The sequence below is a fragment of the Varanus komodoensis genome, unplaced genomic scaffold, assembly GCF_004798865.1.
Source record: "Varanus komodoensis strain SLA01 unplaced genomic scaffold, ASM479886v1 scaffold32, whole genome shotgun sequence".
Taxonomy (NCBI): Eukaryota; Metazoa; Chordata; class Lepidosauria; order Squamata; family Varanidae; genus Varanus; species Varanus komodoensis.
In genome coordinates this window covers 20,874,726-20,898,024 of record NW_025335798.1, presented here as the reverse complement: position 1 = coordinate 20,898,024, position 23,299 = coordinate 20,874,726, and the positions used below count along the sequence as shown (strand labels likewise).

At 39.9% G+C, this 23,299-nt stretch overlaps 1 protein-coding gene across 2 annotated transcripts in view; it reads right to left on the bottom strand.

Moving 5' to 3' along the window:
- Positions 1-23,299, bottom strand: part of ARHGAP15 (Rho GTPase activating protein 15) — a 438,685-nt gene that overhangs the window by 200,493 nt on the left and 214,893 nt on the right. For both annotated transcript variants that reach the window (XM_044438196.1, XM_044438195.1), the window contains exon 8: positions 19,292-19,418. In XM_044438196.1, the coding sequence (XP_044294131.1) occupies positions 19,292-19,418 (127 nt within the window). The remainder of the gene's footprint in view (positions 1-19,291; positions 19,419-23,299) is intronic.

The following is a 23,299-nucleotide window of genomic DNA, read 5'->3' as shown; positions in this document are numbered from 1 at the left end:
GCTCCCCAGAGAGGTCCGCCTGGCGCCGTCGTTATTTGTTTTTCGGCGCCAGGCAAAGACCTTTTTATTCAAGCGACATTTTAACTGTTAATATTATTGGATTTTATTTGGCCAGGCCGGCTTATTTTATACTGTATTTTTGTATTTTTAATTTAATGTTTATAATTATTGTTATTTATATTATAATTACTTTTAATTTATTGTTGTAAGCTGCCCCGAGGCTTCGGCGAATGGGGCGGCATAAAAATGTTTTAATAAATAAATAAATAAAAAGAAGAAGGGCCCGGCAGAGGATGAGGTGGCTAGATGGAGTCACTGAAGCAGTTGGTGTGAGCTCGGGTGGACTCCGGGAGATGGTGGAGGACAGGAAGGCCTGGAGGAATGTTGTCCATGGGGTCGCGATGGGTCGGACACGACTTTGCAACTAAAAACAACAACATCCAGTTCAGGTTCAAGTTAGCAACCTATGATGAGTTATCATGTCATGTATATTCAGTCTTCATATAGGAAAAGTGAAGAAAGAAGGTGGAAACTTCCTGGTCTGCCCATACCCTCACTTTGACAACAATAAGGCTATATCTTGTTTACAAAGCAGCAACAAAAATTGGATGCAGTAATTGAGTTAAGCCCTCAGCAAAACTGGTCAGAGCAATACTATTGCTTCCTATCTCTGGCATTTTGCTACATGGTTAATGAGCAGCATTTTGCCCTTAGCTCCTCTATAGCTCATAACTATTCTAACCTGTACAGATCATTTTCCAGGCTGCTACTGTTTGCTCAGTCATTTCTGCTACTTATTCCCAACTCATATGTGTACAATTGGTTTGATAGTTTACAGCCCAGTGCCCCAGATTAATCATCATTTTGAAAACTTGTAAACTTGTATTTTGATCGTGGACAATGGGCATTTTTATAGTTTCCCAAATGTGGATGATTCCACTGGTTCATAGACAACCTCATGTGCACAGGAAGGAAGGAAAAAGCAAATGTTGCAGCTCAGCAAAAGTTGGTGTGCTTTTTGTAAGCAGCCTTCAGTATATAGGCTTCTTCAACATGCCTGCCCTTAAACGGTTTCTCTGGCATGTCAGCAAGCAGCTGGTGGAACAAATAGGAGATCCTGGGGAAGCACATTTATTTTTAAAGTGTTAATACACCCAATCCAAAAGACAGTAATGTGCTTCCATCCGTTAAGCTCCTCTTCAAATGTTTTGGATTGGAGGACCATCATTTAAATGAAATGCAAGCACCAACCTGGAAGGTATAAACATCTAAATGATTTCCCCATCAGGAAAAAAAGGTATGCCTAGCCAATAAGTACTCAGCACTGAATCAGAAATTGAGAACCAGAAGCTCCCCATTTAGAGCAATAAACCCCTTTATAACCCATTCCTATCCTCTCACCCCAGCCTTTGCTTTTTCTCTCAATCCCATTACTTCCAAACTACCAGGAGACCAGCATCTGGATTAGCTATAAATAGCCAAGGGGAGGATAGATAGGAAGAGAATCCTCTGTATATAATCCAACTGGGGGTCAGTTTTGCTGTCTACAAACCTCTAGTTGAGGAATATTCATTTTCATAATAAGAGGCTGAGCAGAATGGAGACAAATGACAATGGCTTCAAAGAACAGGAAAGGCAATTGGCAACAACTGCACACAAAGAAATTCACCATCACATTTAATATATGACATTTCATGAGCTTTCTGTTCAACTTGATATCACCTTAGCGTGCTGAATAGTATTGAAGCTGTAAATAACATTCTAGCAGGTTGAGGAGCAATTTGTTAGATTTGTTTCTGAGCATTCTAGTGGAGGGAGTAAGTATCCCGTTTATCCCTTGTCCAGAAATGCAAGTGAAAAGTGGGTGCTTATGGGCTGCATTCCTGTGAGAGGTGCTGCATCTCTCAACATATGTTTATTCCTCATAATAACAACAGTAACATAGTCCTATGGAATCAGTCTATTGCATGAAACATAAGATTCTTGGACGTAATTGACTGTGGCGAGTGGGCCAGGTATTCATTCTTTGTTGACTTTCCATGGGTTTGTGTTACCAGATTCTGAAGAAGACATCAAGGAGGTGGTGATGAGATGAAAGGGCAGGAGGATCAAAGGGAGACAGGAGCCTTTGAGCTCCATTAAGGTTACTGCCCACAGTTCTCCAGGCTGACTGTGAGAGCACATGTTTTGGAAGAAATAGGATAGGATCCAGGAGCGGAGGGTAAACTGTTGTGATGCCCTGACCCATGAGGAAGCATCAGGAGAGATGAGTGACCTAGTTCCCAAAGGGCTTACATATATCTCACGATCAGGTGGATGATGAACATGCAAGGTGAATGTAAGGGAAGGAGTGGGGAGAAGGTTCTGGTTTGGCTCAACACTCTTTACATGAGTGGTGGCTTATGGTTGAGCTCTCTAGAGGGCTCTCCCCAGTCCTAGTCCAACACTAACCACTACACCACACTGGATTTCAGTGCTTTATGAGTGTTATGGGTAGAAAAATAGGGCAATGTCCCCCAAAAGAAGCCTCCTGCTTGAAGGAGGTTACAACCAAGATTTCATCAATGAGCTAACAGAGAGGCAAAAAGGTTAAGTTGCCAATGTATAAATGTGAGCAAAGGCATATCCAATGTGCATAGCTTTAAAACATGCTGGCAATTAATACAATGTATGCATAAACATAAACTTTAGTTCTTAACAATATTAAAAAATCTGCATATGTGCTGTTTGATATGGATAGAGAATATTCCAGCCTAGTGATTCGTATAGAAAATAGCATAGATCTTCGTTCAATGGACATAAAGACAGTTTGTTGAAAGCAAAAAAGAAAATTCTATTTACAAGATTATAGCTGTAACTAAATAATTTTAATAGATATTTAAGCCTGAAACACTGCAAAAGCAGTCCCAGTTACTGATGAATATTTTAGTTTAGTGGGCCCAAAGATTGTTTGCAATATCCCTTTATATAGTTTGCTACACACATTTCACCAATATTGAGTTCATTTTTATTAACCAAAATATACAGCTCTCTCCTTCACAACAAAGATAAAAATGTTTATAGAGAATGCATTTGTGGGTCTTTTATTTTTTTTTTTTTGAACTTAAGTCATTCAATACAGTTTTGAACAAGTCTAAAGAGATTTTAAGGCAGGCATTTTGTATTATATCATTCCCTAGGGTTATATGTATGATCGTCTTTACTAAAGCTTCTTTCGCTCCCAGTTGAATAAATATGCATTTTATTTCACTAATCTTGAAACAACAGGAATAAAGTTTACCCAGGTCTTTTATACCTCAGAGAACAAAACAAATACTACAAATCTTTAGGGAGAAAGGATATACAAAAAAGGCTTGAGGTGAATGCTTCAAAGTAAATATTCTTAAATGATGTGCAAATTATTCCAGCACTTGAACACGATTTATGAAAGGAGATTAAGGAACTGAAACAAGAACCCAGTTTAAACCAATGGGTTTCAAAGGCAAAGATGAGAGGTGGTTACAGGAAAGGAGGTAGAAAAGAGATAGCAATCTATAGCAAAGATTTCTAATTGATATTCACTATAGTAGTTAGTATCACTGTTATTCCGACTTAAACTAGGTAATATAAAATTATCCTTTCTGCATTATTATGTCACACACACACACATGATAATAAATAGATTGTTATGCATAAACATTAATAATAAGTAAGAATTAAAGTTCAGGGACTAATTTAATCTTTCTTTTTCTGTACCACAAGTGTATAGAAGAAAATGAATCAGCGAGGTCTTATCCACCCAAACTCAGTGATACTATGCAGAGAATCCACTTTGCAGCAACCCAGAATCCAAGTCCCTGGTGAGCACGCCTGAGGTTCGTGGGGCTCCACCAGGAACTGAGGCCCATGTGTTGCACAAGCAGTGCCCTGGTTGGCCACCAGGAATGGAGGCTGGTGCACTCGCTCAGTGCGCTCCTTTTTGCCACATGCTGCCAGCAGTGGCAGCAATCCAGGAAGGAGGCTGAGCACTTGGAATGGCGGCTGATGTGCCTGCTCACTGCACCTCCTTTCTTCGCATGCCACTGACAGCGGAGAGCAGGGATGGAGACTGGCCGCCAGTAATGGTGGCTGGGGCTGCATGCACAGTCTACGAGGGCAGCCCGGGAAATAGGAGGCCTGTGCACAGCTCCCATGTTGCTGATCAGGTCCTGTTCCATCACAGAGCTAACATTCACTCCTTTGGCACAGAGTGCTGAGTGTGGTTGTGGTGAAAGGAAGAGGAAACAATCTTGGACCTATAGAGAAGAGTCTGTGTGTACTCTAGGGAAAGATTGTATCCTATGGAACTGACCAAGAAATCTGATCTTAAATAATTAGTAAAGTATTATGTACTAATGTCACCCATATAATAGTATGAAGTGTATGGGTGAAAACCCAACCCAGATAGCCTTTTCCTGACTGCAGCTACTCCTGCTTCTTTTAATGGGATTTTATTATTTTATTACTATTTTATTCACTGATCATGAATTTATTCTGTGAACTGTTTTGGGAATCTCTCTCTCTCGCTATCTCTCTCTTGAGAGAGAAAGAGAATGTATGTGCATGTACACACACATGTGTATGGAAGTAAAAAGTGGCATAAAATATCAATAATAATAATAATAATAATAATAATAATAATAATAATAAATGTACAGGAAAATGTTTACTTTTATCCAAGTGTAAAGACCAATGTCAGTTCACTTCTCATTTTTCTGTAAGAAGTCTGCTGTTCTAAGTCAGTAAAGGAAAAAAGTAATGACCCTGTCCAAAGAATGATTACTGTCTAATGGACTCTAATTAATTATATACTTTTATTAAATACATTAAATACAGAAGGTCTAATGAAAATGAAGGGAACAAATGGTTTTCTCTGACAACCTTTTATATAGATGCTACACAAAAATATTCTTGTTCAAAACAAGCACTCTCAAAAAGTACCACGAAAAGAAAAAAATATTGTTTGCTGTCACACAATGATAATTCATAATGTTATGAAATAAAAATTGCAGAGAAATAATCAACTGGCATGGGAGAGAGTACCAGTGTGACCTATATTGACTGTATTTCTCAGATTAAGCAGATGGGTACCATCATACTGTAACAGCTTTGAAATACAGAGTCTGAGGGGTCATCAAGGGGCCACATGCAGTTGGTTGCCTATACCTGTCAAACAGATGTCTGATATAGTTAGCATTTACAGGGCTAATAATCCTCAGAGGAATCCAGACAGAGTAGCCTATTAGAAACCCCTGATTCTGTAGCATGGGAGTCCAGTCCCACTCTTCATGAAGCACTCCTCTTGGGCACGTGTGGTGAGCCAGTGGGGTGTAGTGGTTAAAAGTGTGAGCCTGGGACTCTGGTGATAGAGGTTCTAGTCCTCGCACAGCCATGGAGCCAAGTGGGTAACTTTGGGCCAGTTGCAGATTCTCAACAGGGTTGTTGTTATGGAGGTGAGGTTGAGTGCAGGAGAATGGTGTAAGCCATGTGGAGTTCTTTAAAAAGGAAAAAAAAAGGTGGGCTATAAATCAAATTAATAAATAATTGCATGTGTGATGACATGGCTGCAGCAGAGATGAACAACCGTTTTGCTGCAAGGGAACACACCAGAGGGCTCGCCACACAGTCCCCCTTGCTCAGGTGAATACTTTGCAAAAAACACTTGAATTGCTGAACACCAATTTGGAGGCCTGACTACACATGATCCAACTAGCATATAAATATGACTTACAGATGAATTTTCATTTTTTCAGGAACGGAATTTATTTGTAACCCAGGACTGCCAGTACATCTTCAGTTCATATATAAAGACATTGAATTGTGAGTTCAAAGAGAAACTTTTGTCTAAAAAGAATGCTGTACATGCTCTGAAACTCAAGGGTCTATTCAAGCAATTGAAATGTTCTATTAAATTCAACTGACTTGATTTTATTTGGCTTCTTTTTTACTGTGGGCTTTCTCTTTTTGTCTCCTTGCAAATAAGCTACTCTTTTATATTTGGACATTGGGCTGAAAGGATATTTCCCACGAAAACATTTTCCACATGCAACATTGCATGATTAATATTGCAAAAGTAGCCCTTGTATTCCCCTAAAGTTGGATTAAAGGGAAGGGTTCTTGGCAGAAAAGGTCAGACAGGACAAAGAAGACATGCTCTTGGATAACATTTGTATTTGCTGATTTATATGTGCAGATGCAGATTTAGAAATATTAACCGTATGTTAAATAAAAATACAGTTCATCTCATGAGAAGCAGAGATAGGCATGGCTGCTTAGTTTGCTGTCCAACTATTGATGGTCAACTTCAAGTCTAGCTCTCCCTTCTTATGATTGTTATCCTCAACTAGCCTTAGACCAGCAAGGCTCTGAAACAGAGGACACCTTCACACACAGAACTGTCTCTATGTGAAACAGAACACATGGCTAACCTACCCCAGGCTGAGCCTAAGGGGAACTCATGCAGAGGACACAATCTTCCAGTAGGTGAATATCCTCCCCCGCCCCATCTCCAGAGTCTAAGTTATTTTCAAAACAGTACATTTCAGCATGCCTAAGGATACTGGACAGTTTATACACTGCCTCAGAAGTTGAATGTAGCATTTTTATTTCCTTCTGTGCTGTTTTGCATGGATGCATGATTCATACATGGAGATCACTTTCTACGTGCATATCACCCCTGCTGAATCAGGGTGCTTATCTATGAAGTTCTCTCTCCTCCCTTTCAGCTGAGTAATTTTCCATTTAGATATTCATGCTGCTGGAGTTTTCTAAAGAAACATTTTTCAAATCAATATTAGCATGAAACTTGGTGTCTTTTAAAATTCCACTATGAACCAATGATGAATGCATATTATAAACTATAGCAAATGGCTATTTTAAAGCAAAGTTATATATCGAGGTTAAAATAAAATCAGAGCAAAGCAAGCACAGCTAGGAAAAAGTAACATTACAATCACAAAGTCTATATTCTAATAGAACGTTCATGCATAGTTTATTTCTCCCTTCAATTTACTTACAGCCTTTTTAAAAAAAGTATTAGTACACAAACAGAATCCTATTTATTCCTTAAGAATACATCAAAGAATGGTAATATGATATGTAGTGTTATGTAAAGGAATACTAGTAAAAAGTAGCCCAGTTCCAGCATTTTATTATTCTACAGTCCCATCATCATTGTTCTTATGTAAATACATTTTCTGAATGCAAATTAATGGAAAATGTATGCAAACACATGCAAACAAACACACATACAATATACAAGTTGCAAAGCTAGCATTCCTATATAGCTTGTAACGAAATTAGCAATCTGTCAATGAAGTTCAAATTTCTCTGTTGCAAATAAGGAAAAGGATAATATCCCCATCTCACCCTGATTAATCAGTGTGTATGTGTGGACAGGGTTGCTGCTCCTTTGACTAAGCCAATTTCAAAAGCTACAATAACAATAACAGCAGAGAGTGTATGTTTGTTCATCTGTTAGCACCACACCTCTAGACAGTGAAACTAGGCATGCATGCTGAATGCATACTAGGGGTGTACACATAAAGGCTATTTTGTTTTTAAAGCACATTCTTTGATTTTAATTAATTTAAATATGTCTTTATGTTGCAAACTGCATTACCAACTTCAGTCACTAGCTGGCAGAATTCTCTACCAGCACATAGCTTAGAAGTGAATACAGTTTCAAGTTGGAGCGGGTGGGGGTCGGGGTCCAAGGACAGTGTTATACTCCCTTGCAAGAGGTTATTCCTCCTTCAGGGCTATAAAGTGGATAGACCTCTTCCATATTGGATTATCCGAGTGCACCGAGGTAAGTGCTGTGCCAAGAGTGTGAGTGGGCATAGCTTCTCCCTGACAGAGTGGAGTCTCTGGCCAAAATCCAATGCTAATCCATCATGTCTGGCTAGACCAGCTGATTCTGTTGTTCAAACAATGACCCTCAGTCTTTGTTTTCCCCTGTCCATTTTGATATTCCTTTTTTGCATCTTTCCAGAAACACTATTAGTTTATGATCATGGTTCTGCTGTACTTCCTGTATATCTTCACCCTCTCCCATTATGAACACTTCATCAGGTATTGCCCAAATTCCTTCCAGACCCTCCAAGGATTGTTTCAACCAATTTTGAAATACCTTTAGGGCAGGACTGATGCCCATTGGCATTCCCAGCCAGTGATATCTCCTAAAGGGTGTCAAAAATGTTGTCAAATAACTGGATTCTTCATCCAGCTCAATATGCCAAAATCCACTTTTGACATCACAGATGGAGAATAGTCTTGCTTTTGACAGATCTGGCAATATATCTTCAATAGTGGGCAATGGAAATGACTTCTCTTTATTAAAGGGCTTTGGATCTGTGCATATTCTGAGTTTCCCTGATGGTTTTTGGATCATCACCAGACTTCTTATCCAGTCTGTACTTTTCTGTACTAGTGGAATAATTCCCCACCACTGCAGACTTCATAATTCTTTCAGAGGCTGTATTAAACCTACTATTATTGCTTGGGATATTTAAGTGGTTTCAAAGTTATATCACTTTCCAGTTTAAACAATCCATCTCATTGTCCATTGCCTATGAACATATCCCTGGTTTTCCTTTGAATACTTCCCTGATGCTAGCTTCCAGCTTTGTCTGAATTTCTATCGGCAGTACCTTTATCAGTTTCATAGACTTGATCATCTCAAGACAGTGGACCTTTCCTTGGTCAACTACAACCACAGCCTTGTTTTGTATGACTTGCTTGACCTTATGTTAGAAATTTGGCATTTCTTGTTTGTCTTTGAATTTTCTACTGAGTTTGGGGTGGTATTATTATATATTCTTAAAAGTGGATTAGTTTCTCCTAATGGAATATTGGGCTCACTAGGTTCAAAGAATATGACAACCCAGGTCATTCTGTGGCTACGAAATCAATGAGTAAACACTTTTCTGGAAATGCCAATAAGATAATGTAAACAATTTTATGCAACCATGTGCCTGAGGGATAAAGCAATACCATGTCAATGGGACTGTGGTGCCAGTTGTTATCACCATGCACCATGGGTAATTAGCCATGATAGGTTGTGCTATGCCAGTAAGGCACCCTGAGGGCCCATGGGCTGTTTTAGGGTTGTTCAACCCACAATGAGTTGTCTTGCATCCAAACCTGGGTGACTGATCCCACTGAAATCAAAGGGAAGTGACAAGAAACGTAGTTGGAAGGACCCCCTCTCCTCCCCCCAAAAAAGCTTGCCGCTCTTGGTGATCTTTCCTGGGAGCTGTCGGTGATAGTCACTCTAAAGTACCCATGGAAGAATTCTCATGGGAAAAAAACTTATTTTATCTAAATTTGCACCCCATGTGTGCACATTTTTGGTATTTTTAAATATTATTTTAGTTTGACTTGTGCAACTTTGGATGTACACAATTCTGTACTTTTCTGTACTGAAAATGGGAAGCTTTGCCTGGGTGATGTCCTGGGAAGCATCTGCTGCCAAAGTCACAGCAGTGACTTTTCTTGCCATGAGCTGGGAAGCTCTCTCTTTGTTTTGTCTGTTTCTTCCCACAGTACTTGGTTTGCTCTGTGGTGCTCACTGTTGTCCTTACATCCAGTTTCTCCCTCTCCTCTTTCCATATTATATGGACAGGTTCCACTGTCTATCTTTCCAGCATTCTAATCCTGACTTTGGACAAGTGCTCTGAAAATCTCCAAGCTTTGCTTTAAGGTCAGGTCTGCTTCCCTCGGCAATCTCTCATGTGCTTGTTGTCATGTCTTCCACACACTATCCAGTTCCTTACAAAGGAGTATTTGATATCTCCAAAATTGCAGCTGGCTGCTAACATTTCTAAACTAGCAGCATCTACCTCAATGGCTTTCTCTCCTGCTTGGTTCTATTCAAAGAAGCTGTGTATTTTCATTGTTTCATTCTTTCTTGGGCTGTAGTGGGCATTAAAACAACTTACTCTTTTTTCACTTTTGTTTCATTTTACGGAATGCTCTTTATATGCCATTGCAAAACCTATATACAGTTTAAATTCTTCTTTCCAGGTTTTCCATGCCTGGACTATCTTCTGAGTTTTCAGGGTGAATGTGGTTTCAGGTCCTTCATTATACATTCTTTCTTTTTTCTCAGTTTCTCTTTCTAGTCACAGTTTATTCTTCTGTTGAGGTTTCAAAGATGGTGGCTTGCAGCCCACAGAACCAAAAAGAATCTGATTGACAAAGAAACCTCTACATTTTATATAAACAGAGACCCCTCTACAAGCTTGTGCAGGCCATGGCCTCTCTCTCCTTGGGCCAGAAGCAGTGGATGATTGGCCTCAACTACTTCCTGGCTCCTCTCAGGAAGTGCACACCATTCACAGAATCTAGCAGTTCATATAATATTGTTACGATGTCTAGTCTTTCCACTTGCAGATATAAGAGGAATAGCTGGGAGGTGGAAGAATATGAACTACTGCTTACTGTTTACTTTCTCAGTCACTGGGTCTCTTGCATGGAGAGGTCATGTGTGTGGGAAAAAATTAAGGAGAAACCAGAGGTTGTGGGTAGGGGTGAGTAGTGGTTGGCAGGGGACTCCCTGCTGAGGTGTAGTCAGTCATTGGTGGTTGCACAATTATATAATCACCAAGTCTCCTCAAGCTATTTCTATTTCTGCTTTGAACATATGGAAAAATTACAGGACAAAGATATGAAGCATGGCTGCACCTATCTAGTATCTCATGGTCCAGTGTGGTAACACCAAGGCCTGATTTATATCTTACCACAGTACTGCAGTTTTCTTGTGTCTTGCATGACAGTAATTTTTGAAGAACGGTTAACTTGGATACTTCTACAGTTCTATCTTTCCTCATCAGTTCCACTGAAACCCCATTCCAGTTTCCATTCCAGCTGATCAGGTCAAGAACCACTGCTTCTGAGTTAAGTTTTTCCTCTACTTCCCTCACCATCTTTTACCATTTTGTGTTGTTTCTTTTAGATTACAGGCCTGCAGAAAGGGACTGTCTTGATTTTACTGATGGTGTAGATGTTGCTCTGGCTGAAGATCAGGATAGAAATGCTTAAAATGAGCAAATAACATGATACCTTCATACAAAGTATATGTTTCCATTATGAGGGAGCAACCACCAGAAAAAAGCAGTAATACAGGAATCTGTCCTCCAGATATACATGAGAAAGAGTAAAAAGTCAAACATATTGGATTATTCAGAACTTACAGTTTGTTCAGATGGTTGTTTCAATGCATAAGGAAGCAGTTGCCATGCATTTGTATTTATTATTGTTTCTTTTGGAATAAAAATAGAATTCCAGGAACTTTCAAGGAACCCTTAAAATATTAATAAGAGGAGGAAAGAACTGAGTAAACGTGAGGCCATAAGGAAATGATGGAGAACAGGTTGGAAATATACTGCTTTTGGAATGCATTTCATTACCAGGCTTGTGTCTGTGCATTTTGACAAGAATGGCTCTCAGATTAATACAGTAGCCAAAGGGCACTCTTCCTACTGAGAAGCCATTTGTTTCATTTGGAAAAAGTAAGTCTGTGTTTGTGTGTGTGTGTGTGTGTGTGTGGGTGGGTGGGTGTGTGGAGGATATATCCATAGCATGCCCTCAACACAGAGAATACATTTAGGCTTAATTCCTTTATAGTCCATAAGTAGTCATTTCTAAAAGAGGCAGAACGGATCCAAGTATGCAGAACCACATATCTATGCAGTCCATCAGAAAAAAGCCTTCCTTTCTAAAGTTGTAATGTTAACTGGAAACTGAAAACTTCAAATGGAGTTCCAATTAAGTCAGTGGGAGTTGTTTATGAACTCTGATGTGTGAATTCCCTGGCCCAAATTGAAATTGCTCCAACCCAACCAGAATAATGTGGAAGTATGAAATTATTCCATAATTAAATTGACTGTTAATTAGAGCTACAGTGCTCCCTGCTGGTGCCCCTTTCCTAGACCATATCACCAACAGTCCTCTTTCCAACACTTTCTGGAGTGGCATCCCCCAATTCCCCATTATTGTGGAGGCTTCAGACTCCACATTCCAGATATCACCGCAAACATTCACAGCAGAGTTCAGATTCTCTTGGAGCCTTGGAAAATACAGCTTCTGTGCTTCCTTAGAATGCCACATATGTTTATGGCAATATCTTGAGCATGAAACCTATGAAAACAGAACCCTCATTACCCTGTACATTTGGGAAAGGGAAGTAATGGGTCAAATTTAAATTTGTTGTATTTCTATTTATAAACATTGTAGGTCATCTTTAAGGGCTAAACACTCTCAGAGTGGTGGAACAGATCTCATTTTGATTAACCCAGACACCAGAGGACATCTGGGTCCAATATAAGGATGGGTGAGAAATTCACATCATCAAGATTTTTTTTTGCCTGGATTTATCTAGTTTGCCCCTCCAGGACTTTCAGAAAGCTAAGAAAGAGCTATGTTCTCACATCTGCATTTTTGCATGCTTTGTGATATAGCAAATATTGGGAAAAATGAACACTAACTGTGCATACTAGGGGAAAGGGCACATAGAATGCATATATTTAAGAAAAGTGTGCATGGAACAACAGTTTAGCAATGTAAAGTACTTGGAAAACATGTCCATTTAAAAATGTATGCAAGCATGTGTGCATTAATACATACATTGCAAAATCTGCACTAGAGCACAAATTTCTGGGGGTGTTTTGTGAAGGGGAAGTGGGATGTTCCAACAACAACAGAAATGCACACAGAAACAGGATCAAATGTACTTGACCCCAAAAAACAAAACAAACAAAAAAACAAACCAAAAAAGAGACTGAGACAGACCTACCCATCCTTTTCCTCGTCCAATCTAAACTGGATCCAAGGAGATATCTGGGCTAGGTCATGGAAAGCAATCTTTAGTGAGCCAGGAACCAAGAGCTAAGGCTAAAGACCCAAAGGATAAGCCAGGTGGCAGGATCAAGAAACAATCCAAGAGTAGGGACTGAGGGCAAATCAAAAGGTCCAGGAACACAGCAGAGTTCAGGAACACCTTTTACTTACCACAGAGAAAGGCAGCTAGTGACTCTCTGCTTATTTGGAACTACAATTCCCATAAACCCTAGCCAACAGTATGGGAACATGGTATTGGAGGCCAAATCATCTGGGAAGCCAGAATTTGGAAGGGCAACTTAACCTGAAATAGAAAGTCCTTCTAGTCCTAAGAAATCCAACCATCAGTTCAGGGCCTGAGGATACTAAGTTGCTTATGCAGAGCCTTCAGCATGTGGCTCAATAGCTCACCATATGGGGTAGCCATATATAAAAGCAAAAACAGTTTGGGTGTCAGCAGTTCCTGACAGTAGGCAATCCAAGCAATCCAGTTTGTGAAGAAACACCACCTCCCAAGTTCCCAGAATCACATTTACATTAATGTTAAATTAAAAGTTGATCCAGGAGATTAATTTACTTCCTTCTGTGTGTGGCTTTCTCTTTTGCTATTCTGTAGACTCTCTGTCAGATTAGGTTCTCTAAAAAGGTCCAGTGCCTGATAAATTATCATTCTACCATGCTTTTGTGAAGGAACCGCAATCTATTTTGCTCAAAGTGCAGTGGCCACTGAATACCACCAAATACTGGTAAATTGAATTTGCTTGTAAGGAAACAATAATAGTCTATGACTTCTGAATATCAGAATAATTGCAGTTACAGTAAAATAATCACTATTTGGGAAGCTGGCCTATTGTCAGGCACTGCATTCATACAACAATGGACAAATTAGATAGTATGTGAAAGGTGTGATTGCATTTAGTGAGGCTCTCATGTTCATTTAAATAACTGCAGAGGCTGAATGACGATTGGGACTCAGGAGACTCCCAAGCATGGGAGAATTAACCTCCCCCTGACTCTTAACTACTCTCTATCCTCTGCAGATCACATCATGAACCCTTCCTCATGGCTGTTATTTCAGGGGGCTGAAAGAGAGTGGGCAGCGTGGAGGACTAGATGCAGTGGTGCATTTAAGATATCACTGAGGTTGACTGTAAGAAAGCAAGCATGAAGCTAAGCCAGAACAGCTGTTTCATACAATCAAATGTTCACTGGCATTTGCAGTCATCATAGGATAAACATATAGGTCAGACCTCATATAAATATGCATATGTAGAAGGGACTTGGCTAGTGATTACAAAATATTATTTCATTTTTTCAGTCCAGAAGTAGACTTACACTAGATACACTGCAGTTAACAAAAGACTGTGGAATCTAGCCATGTCCTTAAGCAATGTATTTACATTTTCTAAACAAAAGGTAAACATGCCAGACTAAGAGGATATTAAGGCCAAACTACACATTACCCACATATGTGTATTTCTTTCTGCTGTCAGTATTTTCTTTTCTGTAACTGAAAAACAGCCTTAGAGGCAACCTTTGGTAGGAGAACAGCAGTGTGGGGAGTGAAGAGTGCTGAGTTTTTTCACTCCATCTTGTTTGTTGTCTCACAATTGCTCCACCACCCCCAACTGCTTTTCCACCTGTGTGGGAATAAATATGAGGAACACACTTGTGCAAGTGTGATCTTTAGCAAACAGCAAACAGTAATATGATTAAATACCTTCCATCCCCACAGCCCCCATGCCTGGCTGCACTTCCATTCCCAATGCCAGCCTTGAAGACTGCTTTTCAGTTGTAAGCAAAACTCTTAGAAGCACACAAGCACAAATAATAGGTGATGTAGTTTCCATTGTAAAGATTCATTCAGATATTGACCATGATCCAGTAAATTGCAAAACTGTGCAGCTTACAGTATGAGTTATGACAATGCCGGGATCCATGCTCACATGGAATGTGAACAAAAACTGCAGCGGTTAATGAACTCCCAGTGCTCTTGTAGTCTAAAGATTGCTGGATCGTGGACTATGCTGAAACAGGATGCATTCTTTGACAGTCATCAATGGAAATCATGTATCCTAGTAGTTTGCTGTACCAGAGCCATTACACTGAACGAATGAACCCCAAGGGCATGTGTGTGCATGAATATTATTACAAACTGCATTTCTTTCCTAAAATCACGATCTTCCTAAGTATTTAAATTTCCCAAATTGTACCAGCTTAAATTTGATATAAATATTACTGTTTTTTAAAACACACACCTTCAGTTCTTAAGTTTGCAGATAGTAGCCAAGAACATGAATATTTCAATTTTTAAAACACCTTTTGAAATGTCCTCATTGCAAATACTGCACATATCGTCTTTGTGCTCTGCAGTCAAACTGGACAATGGAACGACCACCTGTTAACTGCTAACAACATGTCATTACCAGTTCTCATGCCTTTTTAAAGCAATTTTGGCTCTCACTGCCGATAATTCTGGCGACGATACTGGTGTGAACATTAAGGGCATAGAAAGCCAAAGGCAGAAAACTGACAATACAGTTTGTGCTTTGACTACTAATAAGTAAGCGAATGCTAACATTTTTCTAATTCCACATAATTACTGACTCTCAAGGGGCCAAAGGAAAATTCCAAATACATATTTCAAGGCAACTTGATCTACAGTATTTAAACATATACAAAGCTTAAATTAGTGCAATTTCGTATTGGGTTGTTTCTACGTTTAAAAACAAAGTTAAAGCATGACAAGGGCTTCTCGCAACTTTTTGTAGTTCAAGTGCTGGGTTGCATGCTAACTTTATATCATTGGTGGGAACTTGATCTGTCTTCTAAATCATTACTGAAGAGATGCTAGAATTATGATGCCAAGAAGCATAAAAGACAACAACAAATGGTGAGACAGCTTAATGGAATCCTGCCAAAAAAGTGGCAAAGAGGTAGAGGCCCTTGGATTGTATCTGTTCACCATGAGCCATTTTTAACTAGGGTTGAACAAAGCAATGATAAAAGGAGCTTTACCAAAGCTGAAAAGGAGTAAGGTGCACATCAGGCACAAAAGAGTAGAGAAAACTTGTGCTTGCTACAGTAATAAAAACATTCAGTTTTATTTCTAGAGGGATATGCAACACTGGGATATTCTGTCCATAGGATGATAGTCCTGTTTATTCAGCTATGGATATCTAAATTACCTATCACCATAGGTATAGTGAACAGCTGTTGCCTTCATAGGCTGCTATCATGTGGTTTCTCCCTCCTTCTCCAGCAAACTCGATTAGACATAGAGTCCCTTTATTAAAACTTAAGATTATACATTATACAAAAGAGTATAATTCAAGTCACATTCTCATTTTGATGTGAGAAGCATCTGCCCAAGCGAAAAGCTGAAACCAAACTGAAGCATTCCTTCTTTCCCTCCCTTTCAGAAAGATTCCAACTCCACCCTCAGGATGGCTTCTGCTGCTTGAAGCTCAGAGGATGGGCATGTCAGCTATTTCCTAGTCGTTCCACTCATTTCCTCTGTCATTCCTTGACAGGATCAAGGAACTTCCCCTGCATATCCCCTCTCCCCCAGTTCTTAAATGACTCCCTCCTTTTCCAAGTTTGCCTGGTTTTCACACTCTGAGGATTTTCACCAGGTAACTTTGAAATGGTGGCAACATCTGACCAACTCCCCCCTCCACCTCCTCCACAGCATTGGACAAATTGATTTGAGCAGACTGTAATGTGCAAGAGCTGGGCTCATTTCTGCATCTATTATTTATTTATTAAATTTATATCTCATCATTTCCTCCAAGGAACCCAAGGCAGCACACATTTTCCCCTTCCTCTCCATTTTATCCTTACAGAAAGAGATAGGTTAGGATGAGAATCAATGACTAGCCAAAAGAGACTTAGTCAGCTTCATAGCTATGTAGGGACATGAATATGGGCCTCCCAGGTCTAGCCCAATACTCTAACCACTACATTAACTGCTAATAAATATAAACTCTGTAGTTGCTTCTGGTTAGAAACTGCTAGAAAACAAATGTGGGTGGGTGTCTTTTACAGCTATTCTAATACAGCTATATTGTACTAAAGTAATAGTCCTACAATGTGGTCTTCACTGACGCTATTTGCTTCCAAACCGTTCCTGATGTATCTGTTCATTTGCTGCTTCAGGGAGTCAATTTCCTCACAGGGGGTAGTTTGCATAGAGCTCTGTGATAATAAAAATCAGTTGTCTATCCATCTGATAGGTGATTTCATCTGTTTGTGTGCAGTACATTGAACTGGTTTAATAAGAACCATGTACCTTTAGGAATCATATACCAGGTAGTCCAGCATTCTGTTTCCCACAGTGGAGAGCAACTAGGCCTGCTGAAAACTAAAACTCTTTTGGGGAACATAGAAATTATGTATTGTGAGAGATTTTAGGTACCCCTTCTGCCTTCTTGCAATGGCTTCCGACATCCAGCAGAAGAGAGTTGTATTCTGCTCAACCCATCCTGGTACACAGCAAACAGGAATCTAATGGGAAGGTCCCCGTTTACTGCTTCAGCACCTGATGTACACCAGCCCCACCCATGCCATAGCCATACTGGCCTCTTTTCCAGCAAGGGACGTGGTTTTCCCAAGCTCTCTGCTTCCTTTCACACCTATAGTGTCATAAACACTGGCTTGACTCATACCAGACAGGAGATGGCCAATAACATTTGACTTGCTTTCTCAGTTATCTTGTCTGGTAGGCACAAAAGACTGGTACAGATCTGAAAGTTTTTATTCAGGCTGGCCTCTTATCTAGCCTTGCTTAGTCTCATCCTAATCAGAGGGCTTGGTGTGTACCCTGGATGTCTGGGATATTTCCCTATCATCTGGAAGAGGAGTAGAGAACAGATCTTTTTTTTTGGGGGGGGTGGGGGGATTGTACTGGAGGACATCAGTTGCATAGCCATAAACAAGGCTATCAGTCATGCTGTAGTTACTCAATGGGACCATGTGACACAGAATGTAGACATGCCTGGTATTCTAGGTCCAGAAGTGTCCATCTTTCCGAGGTCAGCAATAGTGTCTGAATAAATGGTGTTCAAATAGATAAGTGGACATATCAGATGCAGCTAGATTTGGTTGTGTAGTATGCTGGGGAAGCTTAGGCACCTGCCTCCTGTGGTATCTGAGCCATTGGACCAGTTATATTAATAAAAGTTAAGGGACTTGAGTGCTCTTTTTCCAGCTGGGGAACCCAAATAAAGATTTTATGATGTAAAATCATAAAGGGTTCAAAGACCCTGCCCAGCTTGGAGCTGGTGTGCCTGTCCATGCCCAGGATGCACAAGGTGCCTGTTATTGGTTTATACCATGGTTATAAAACAGGTCCAAGATTCCTGTTTCTCCCATCACTGATATCCTAGTTTGTGACTGGGAGGGTGATATCAGCTTGACTGAATCTTTGCTTTATGCTTCACAAACTCTGTGAGCTGTAACCAATGAGAAACCAAGGAAAACCAATGCCCACTTCTCTCCCACTAGTTTCTGAGTAATTACTGCTCCCTTTCCCCACCATTCCCTATCACTGACACAAGAAAGGACTTGAAAATGACCACTGCAATGCCTACAAGCCTTGTGAGAACACTGTATCTTAAATCAACCGACAGAATGTGAACTGAATGACCCTGCCAAATATCAAACATATTTAAGTAATGTGGGTTGTATTGACCAACTGGCTATCATTTTCTTACCCTTCTCTCATAAGACTAGAACTGGTGATCAACCAATGAAGTTGATTGGCTAGTTTCAGAACAGTCAAAATGAAGTGCTTCTTCACACAGTTAAATTAATTTAAAAGGAAATGTAACGAATGCATGGAATAGTTATGTTGATGGCTATATACTACCTCCAGGATCAAAAGCACCATGCTTCTGAATACTGGTCAGTGGGCAGCTTTCATGTGACTTGTAGGCTTCCAACAGGCATCTGGTCACTCACTGTGGGAAACAGGATGCTGGGCTAGAGAGGGTTTTGATCTGGCTCAGTAGGATACAATTTATGTTACTTCAGTTATCCAAAATTCTTCCCTAGTCAAATTCATTTTATGAGCTCATTCAGCCAGTTCATGTGCATAAATATATCTGATTTTCCTGTCCATGTAGAAGAAGCTACAAGCTCATGTTACTCACAAGCCCTCCAAAATAACAATGTTTGTGCACACAGACCACTTCCATAAACAGTTATTTGTGCACCAAGGCCAGCTGATATTTCTTCTGCCTGAACCAGCTCTAAGTTTCTCTTTGGGTTCCATGTTACTATACTACATGAAAAAGTGCTCTCATTTAGCCCTTTGTCTTCTTAGGCAAATGCTTTGGATGCCCTCCAAATAACTCAGATAGCTGCCTGAATCACATTACAACAATCATGCTATGACTTAATATTTCTTTAAATAAACACCACAAGAACTTACTTAAAGACCTTCGGTTTTCTGGCTTTAGTTCTTTAGAATCAACATCAAAGTTGCCCAGCATTTCTGAACTAGAGGATCTTGTAATCTTGACCTCATTCTTCCTTGATGTGCCACTCTTCTCTTTGGGCTAGAAGAGGAAAATGAATAATGAAAGATATAAAATACAATGCTTTAAAACAAATAGTTGATTCAAACCACCGAATGGCAATAAAGAGTTAGAAAAAGAGTATAGATTCATCCCACTTGACAAAAGAAATATTTATGTTCAGAGAACATGATACAATGTGTATTTAGTATAAAGTTCCTAAAACAGATTCATTAAAATTTCAATGTAATTCTTCAAATAAATATAAGAAATGGAGACACATTGGAGACTTGTATATTAAGCACAGTTATTTGAAAATATTAATCAATAAGGGCTTTTTCTCAAAATGATACATTAGGATCCAGTTCGTCATATTAATGGGGCACAATCCAGCAACTCTTGAGCACGTTAAAATCCAATTTCAGTTGAAAGGTTGAGGTAGAGTCCATGGAAATTAAAAGAGCTTAACTTTAGTGGAATTACTTAATTGGATATTTTTCCCTTTTGTGAAATGTTCTTCTTGACACATTTTTCTTTCTAGATATTTGAATTTATTGTATGACTAATGTTCAAACCTCATGTACATTTACCTGGGAGTAAGGCCCGTTCAATTCTGCTGGAATTACTTTTAAGATAACATCCATAAAAATAATGTTTATGTATATTTTAAAGATTATTACATAACTTGACTTCAGAATGACAGGGTTATATTCAGGTTGTAGTTTCTTACGTGTTAAGTTATAACTGACAGCTAGAATATACTTATTTCACATTTATCATGCTGTTTCTCTGAAGATCTTAAGGCAGCGTACATAAATAGTGAGAGAAACTGACTTTCCTAAGGCCATCCAGAGCAAAATTGGAATCCTGGTGTTTGCACCTGCAACCTGAAACTACACTGATGTATATAAGAACAAAAGATTCAAAAATTCATTCAGATCTATAGACTGATTTATACATGGATCTCTCTTCCACACAAAGGCTGTCCATTCATTCTTACAGTGAAAGAGCAAGAAAGATTTGGGTGCCACAAAATGCAGGCATGCTTTTCCTTATTCTGTTACAATGAATGAGGGAAACATAGGCTGTGTTCAGAGAACAGGCTCTGTTGGGCAAACATGATAACCCACACTCTAAAGTTGAGCATAGGTTGAGTGTGATTTGTTGTTTCCTGGGTTTTTGCTGAAATGTGGGCTATCATGTTGTCTGAATCCTAACAAATGTCAGGTTTTGGGCAGCCTCAGTCCCAGACTCTGCTGCAGCTGTCAGGACCTTCATGGGCATTACCTGGAAGTCCCGGAGGGAAGTGGTATTTAAGAAGTGGGTCTTCTCTCCAGAAGCTGCCTCAGCAAAACTGGCCCCAAGTGTCTGAAATCAGTCTCTGTGCATTGTATCCCTCTCCTGGATCCTTCTGTTTTTCCTGCTCCTGTTCCAAGGCACCTATTCCTTCATGCTGCCTTTCTGGCTCTGGACCTTTGACTATGCTCTTGCTATTTGGACTACACTGTGTTTGCTTCCTGTTTGCTCCTAATTTTAACCTTGGCTTGTTCTGGATAACAATGTGGATTTAACTGGTGACTGGACTTTGGCTTATTGACTGTGTTTCCTGGGTCCTGGTGCCTCTGTCTAGCATCCCACCACCTATGCCCTGAACCTGAAAACAAACCATAGTTTACTAGAGAACCCACAATTTATTGTTGGGTTGTGAACCATGGATTGTTTTGGTTAATGAATTATGTTTATTAACACAGCAGGGTTCAGACAACATGATGAAGCATATTTAATACCCATGGTTCAATGACAACATGCACTTAAGTGTGAGTTATCATGTTGTCTGAACCCAGTCGCATTGGGTGGGCTTGCCCACATGATATCCACCCTGGCAAAATGTGATAGTGCACTGTTTGTTCCAAAAACAGCCCACTCTGTACACAACAGACAACTGGATTCACCATGGGCTGTCATGCCATCCAATCCCCTTGATCTACCAGCCAGTATCAGCCTCTCACCCTATCACAACCAGGAGCTGTTTTGGCTCACTGTGGCTTTTTGTTTCCTTTTTACCTCCCCAACCAGTTTTTGGGAGATTGCTCTTCATGATAACTGTTTTGACTGTCCCTTAGAGCCCCTTTGGAGTGCCCAAGCTGTGCACTGGAGATGCTGAGAGTGGGTCACCTGTGTTACTGTTGCACCTCGAATTTGTGCAAACAGTTTTGTAGAATGTTTTTAAAGATTGGCTGGCATGGTGGAGCTTTGGACGTACAGTGTGTGGTTTTCTGTGGGTGCGAACATGCAAAGCCTGGCCCAGGTAATGTCCTGGGAGTTACCTACTGTCAAAATGCAGTGGTTACCAACCACGAAAATTAATTCAAAAGTCTTTGGTTGGCTTTAAAATGGGAGTTGGTTAATTCATGAAGGAGAAAGCTATCCAAGGCTACTAGACCTGAAGAATATATGCTATCTCCAGTATTAGAGGCAGTATGCCTATGCATATCAGTTGCTGGGGACTTGGGTGAGAAGGTGCTGTTGCACTTATGTCCTGCTTGTGGGATCACATAGGAAGCTGGTTGGCCACTGTGCAAAGAGAATGCTGCTTTAGATGGACCTTGCTTTGATGGCTCGTCTTATGATATGAAGTTCCCAATAGGTTCTCCCTGCTTTGCACTATGCTTTGTCTTAACAGCTGTCACAAGAGATGTCAATTTAAACCATGGATGTGATTGACCTTTGCTCACCCAAAGTAGGTGGAAACATTTATCTTCCCTTTGTGCTGGGACTTTTAGTGTTGTTTTTGTTGTTATTTCCTGAGAGCCAGTGTGGCATAGCAGTTAGTGTGTTGGGCTGGACTTGGGAGATTGGGATTCTAGAAGCCAGACAACCATGATCCTTGCTGGGCCAGTCAATGACTATCATTGCATTCTTGCAGGGTTCTTATGAGGATAAAATGGAGAGAGCAGGAAGAGTGTGTAAGTTGCCTTGTGTTTCTTGTAGGAAAAAATGACAGGGTATAAATATAATAAATATATGGGTCCCATAGCCTTTCCATCCATTACGAAGATTGTACTTACTAGGGAATGTGGCAAAGAGTAGACTCCATAGTTTTTTTTTTTTCCAGAAAGGTTCCATAGTTTTTATGGTGTTTTTAATATGCTTTAATTTATATATGTTACATTGTATTTTTAAATATGCCACTGTGAACCACCCAGAGAGCTTCAGCTATTGGGTGGTATAAAAATTAATTAATTAATTAAAATAAATTTCATCTGTCCCTGAAAAAAATACAATGGGAAAAGGTTTAAAAGAAATATCTTTTAAATAGAACCTCAGTGCTCTAGGAACCTCTGAGTAGGCTGCACTTTTCCTTATTCCTGAGCACTTGGAGGCTCAGGAATGGATGCAAAGTGTGAGGGCATTGGGGACTTATCAGGGAAACACCCCTCCAAGGATCCTACTGTGAATGGAATAAATTTCTCTACTCTTTTTTTACAATCAAATATCATTCATATCTTTGCTTTGAATTGACAGCTCTGATGTTGACAGATGTCAAATCACATCAAAGTATTAAAAATCCCCTATTGGAAACCCTTCTGGGTCAATGGTCATGATTAATGAGGTGCCCCTGAACATGACACAAGCAAGGCTTCCCATGTGTGCATCTGCATAAATCTGCACACATGCACATACAAAACTGTGCAATCCTGCCTATTTTAAAAGAAAAAAAAACCGCACACTTATGAAGCAGAAAAAGGAAGCAGTGAACCAGTGACAACCCCTCCAATTTGTCACTGGGGCAAATTGGTGCCCCAGGGTTGGTGCAGGGTTGTCAACGGCTGTCCAAAGCAAGATCATAAGTAGTGATCTCTGAGGATATTGGAAAGGGGGATAATGCAACAGGGAAAAATTAGTCCCATTCATAATGCAGG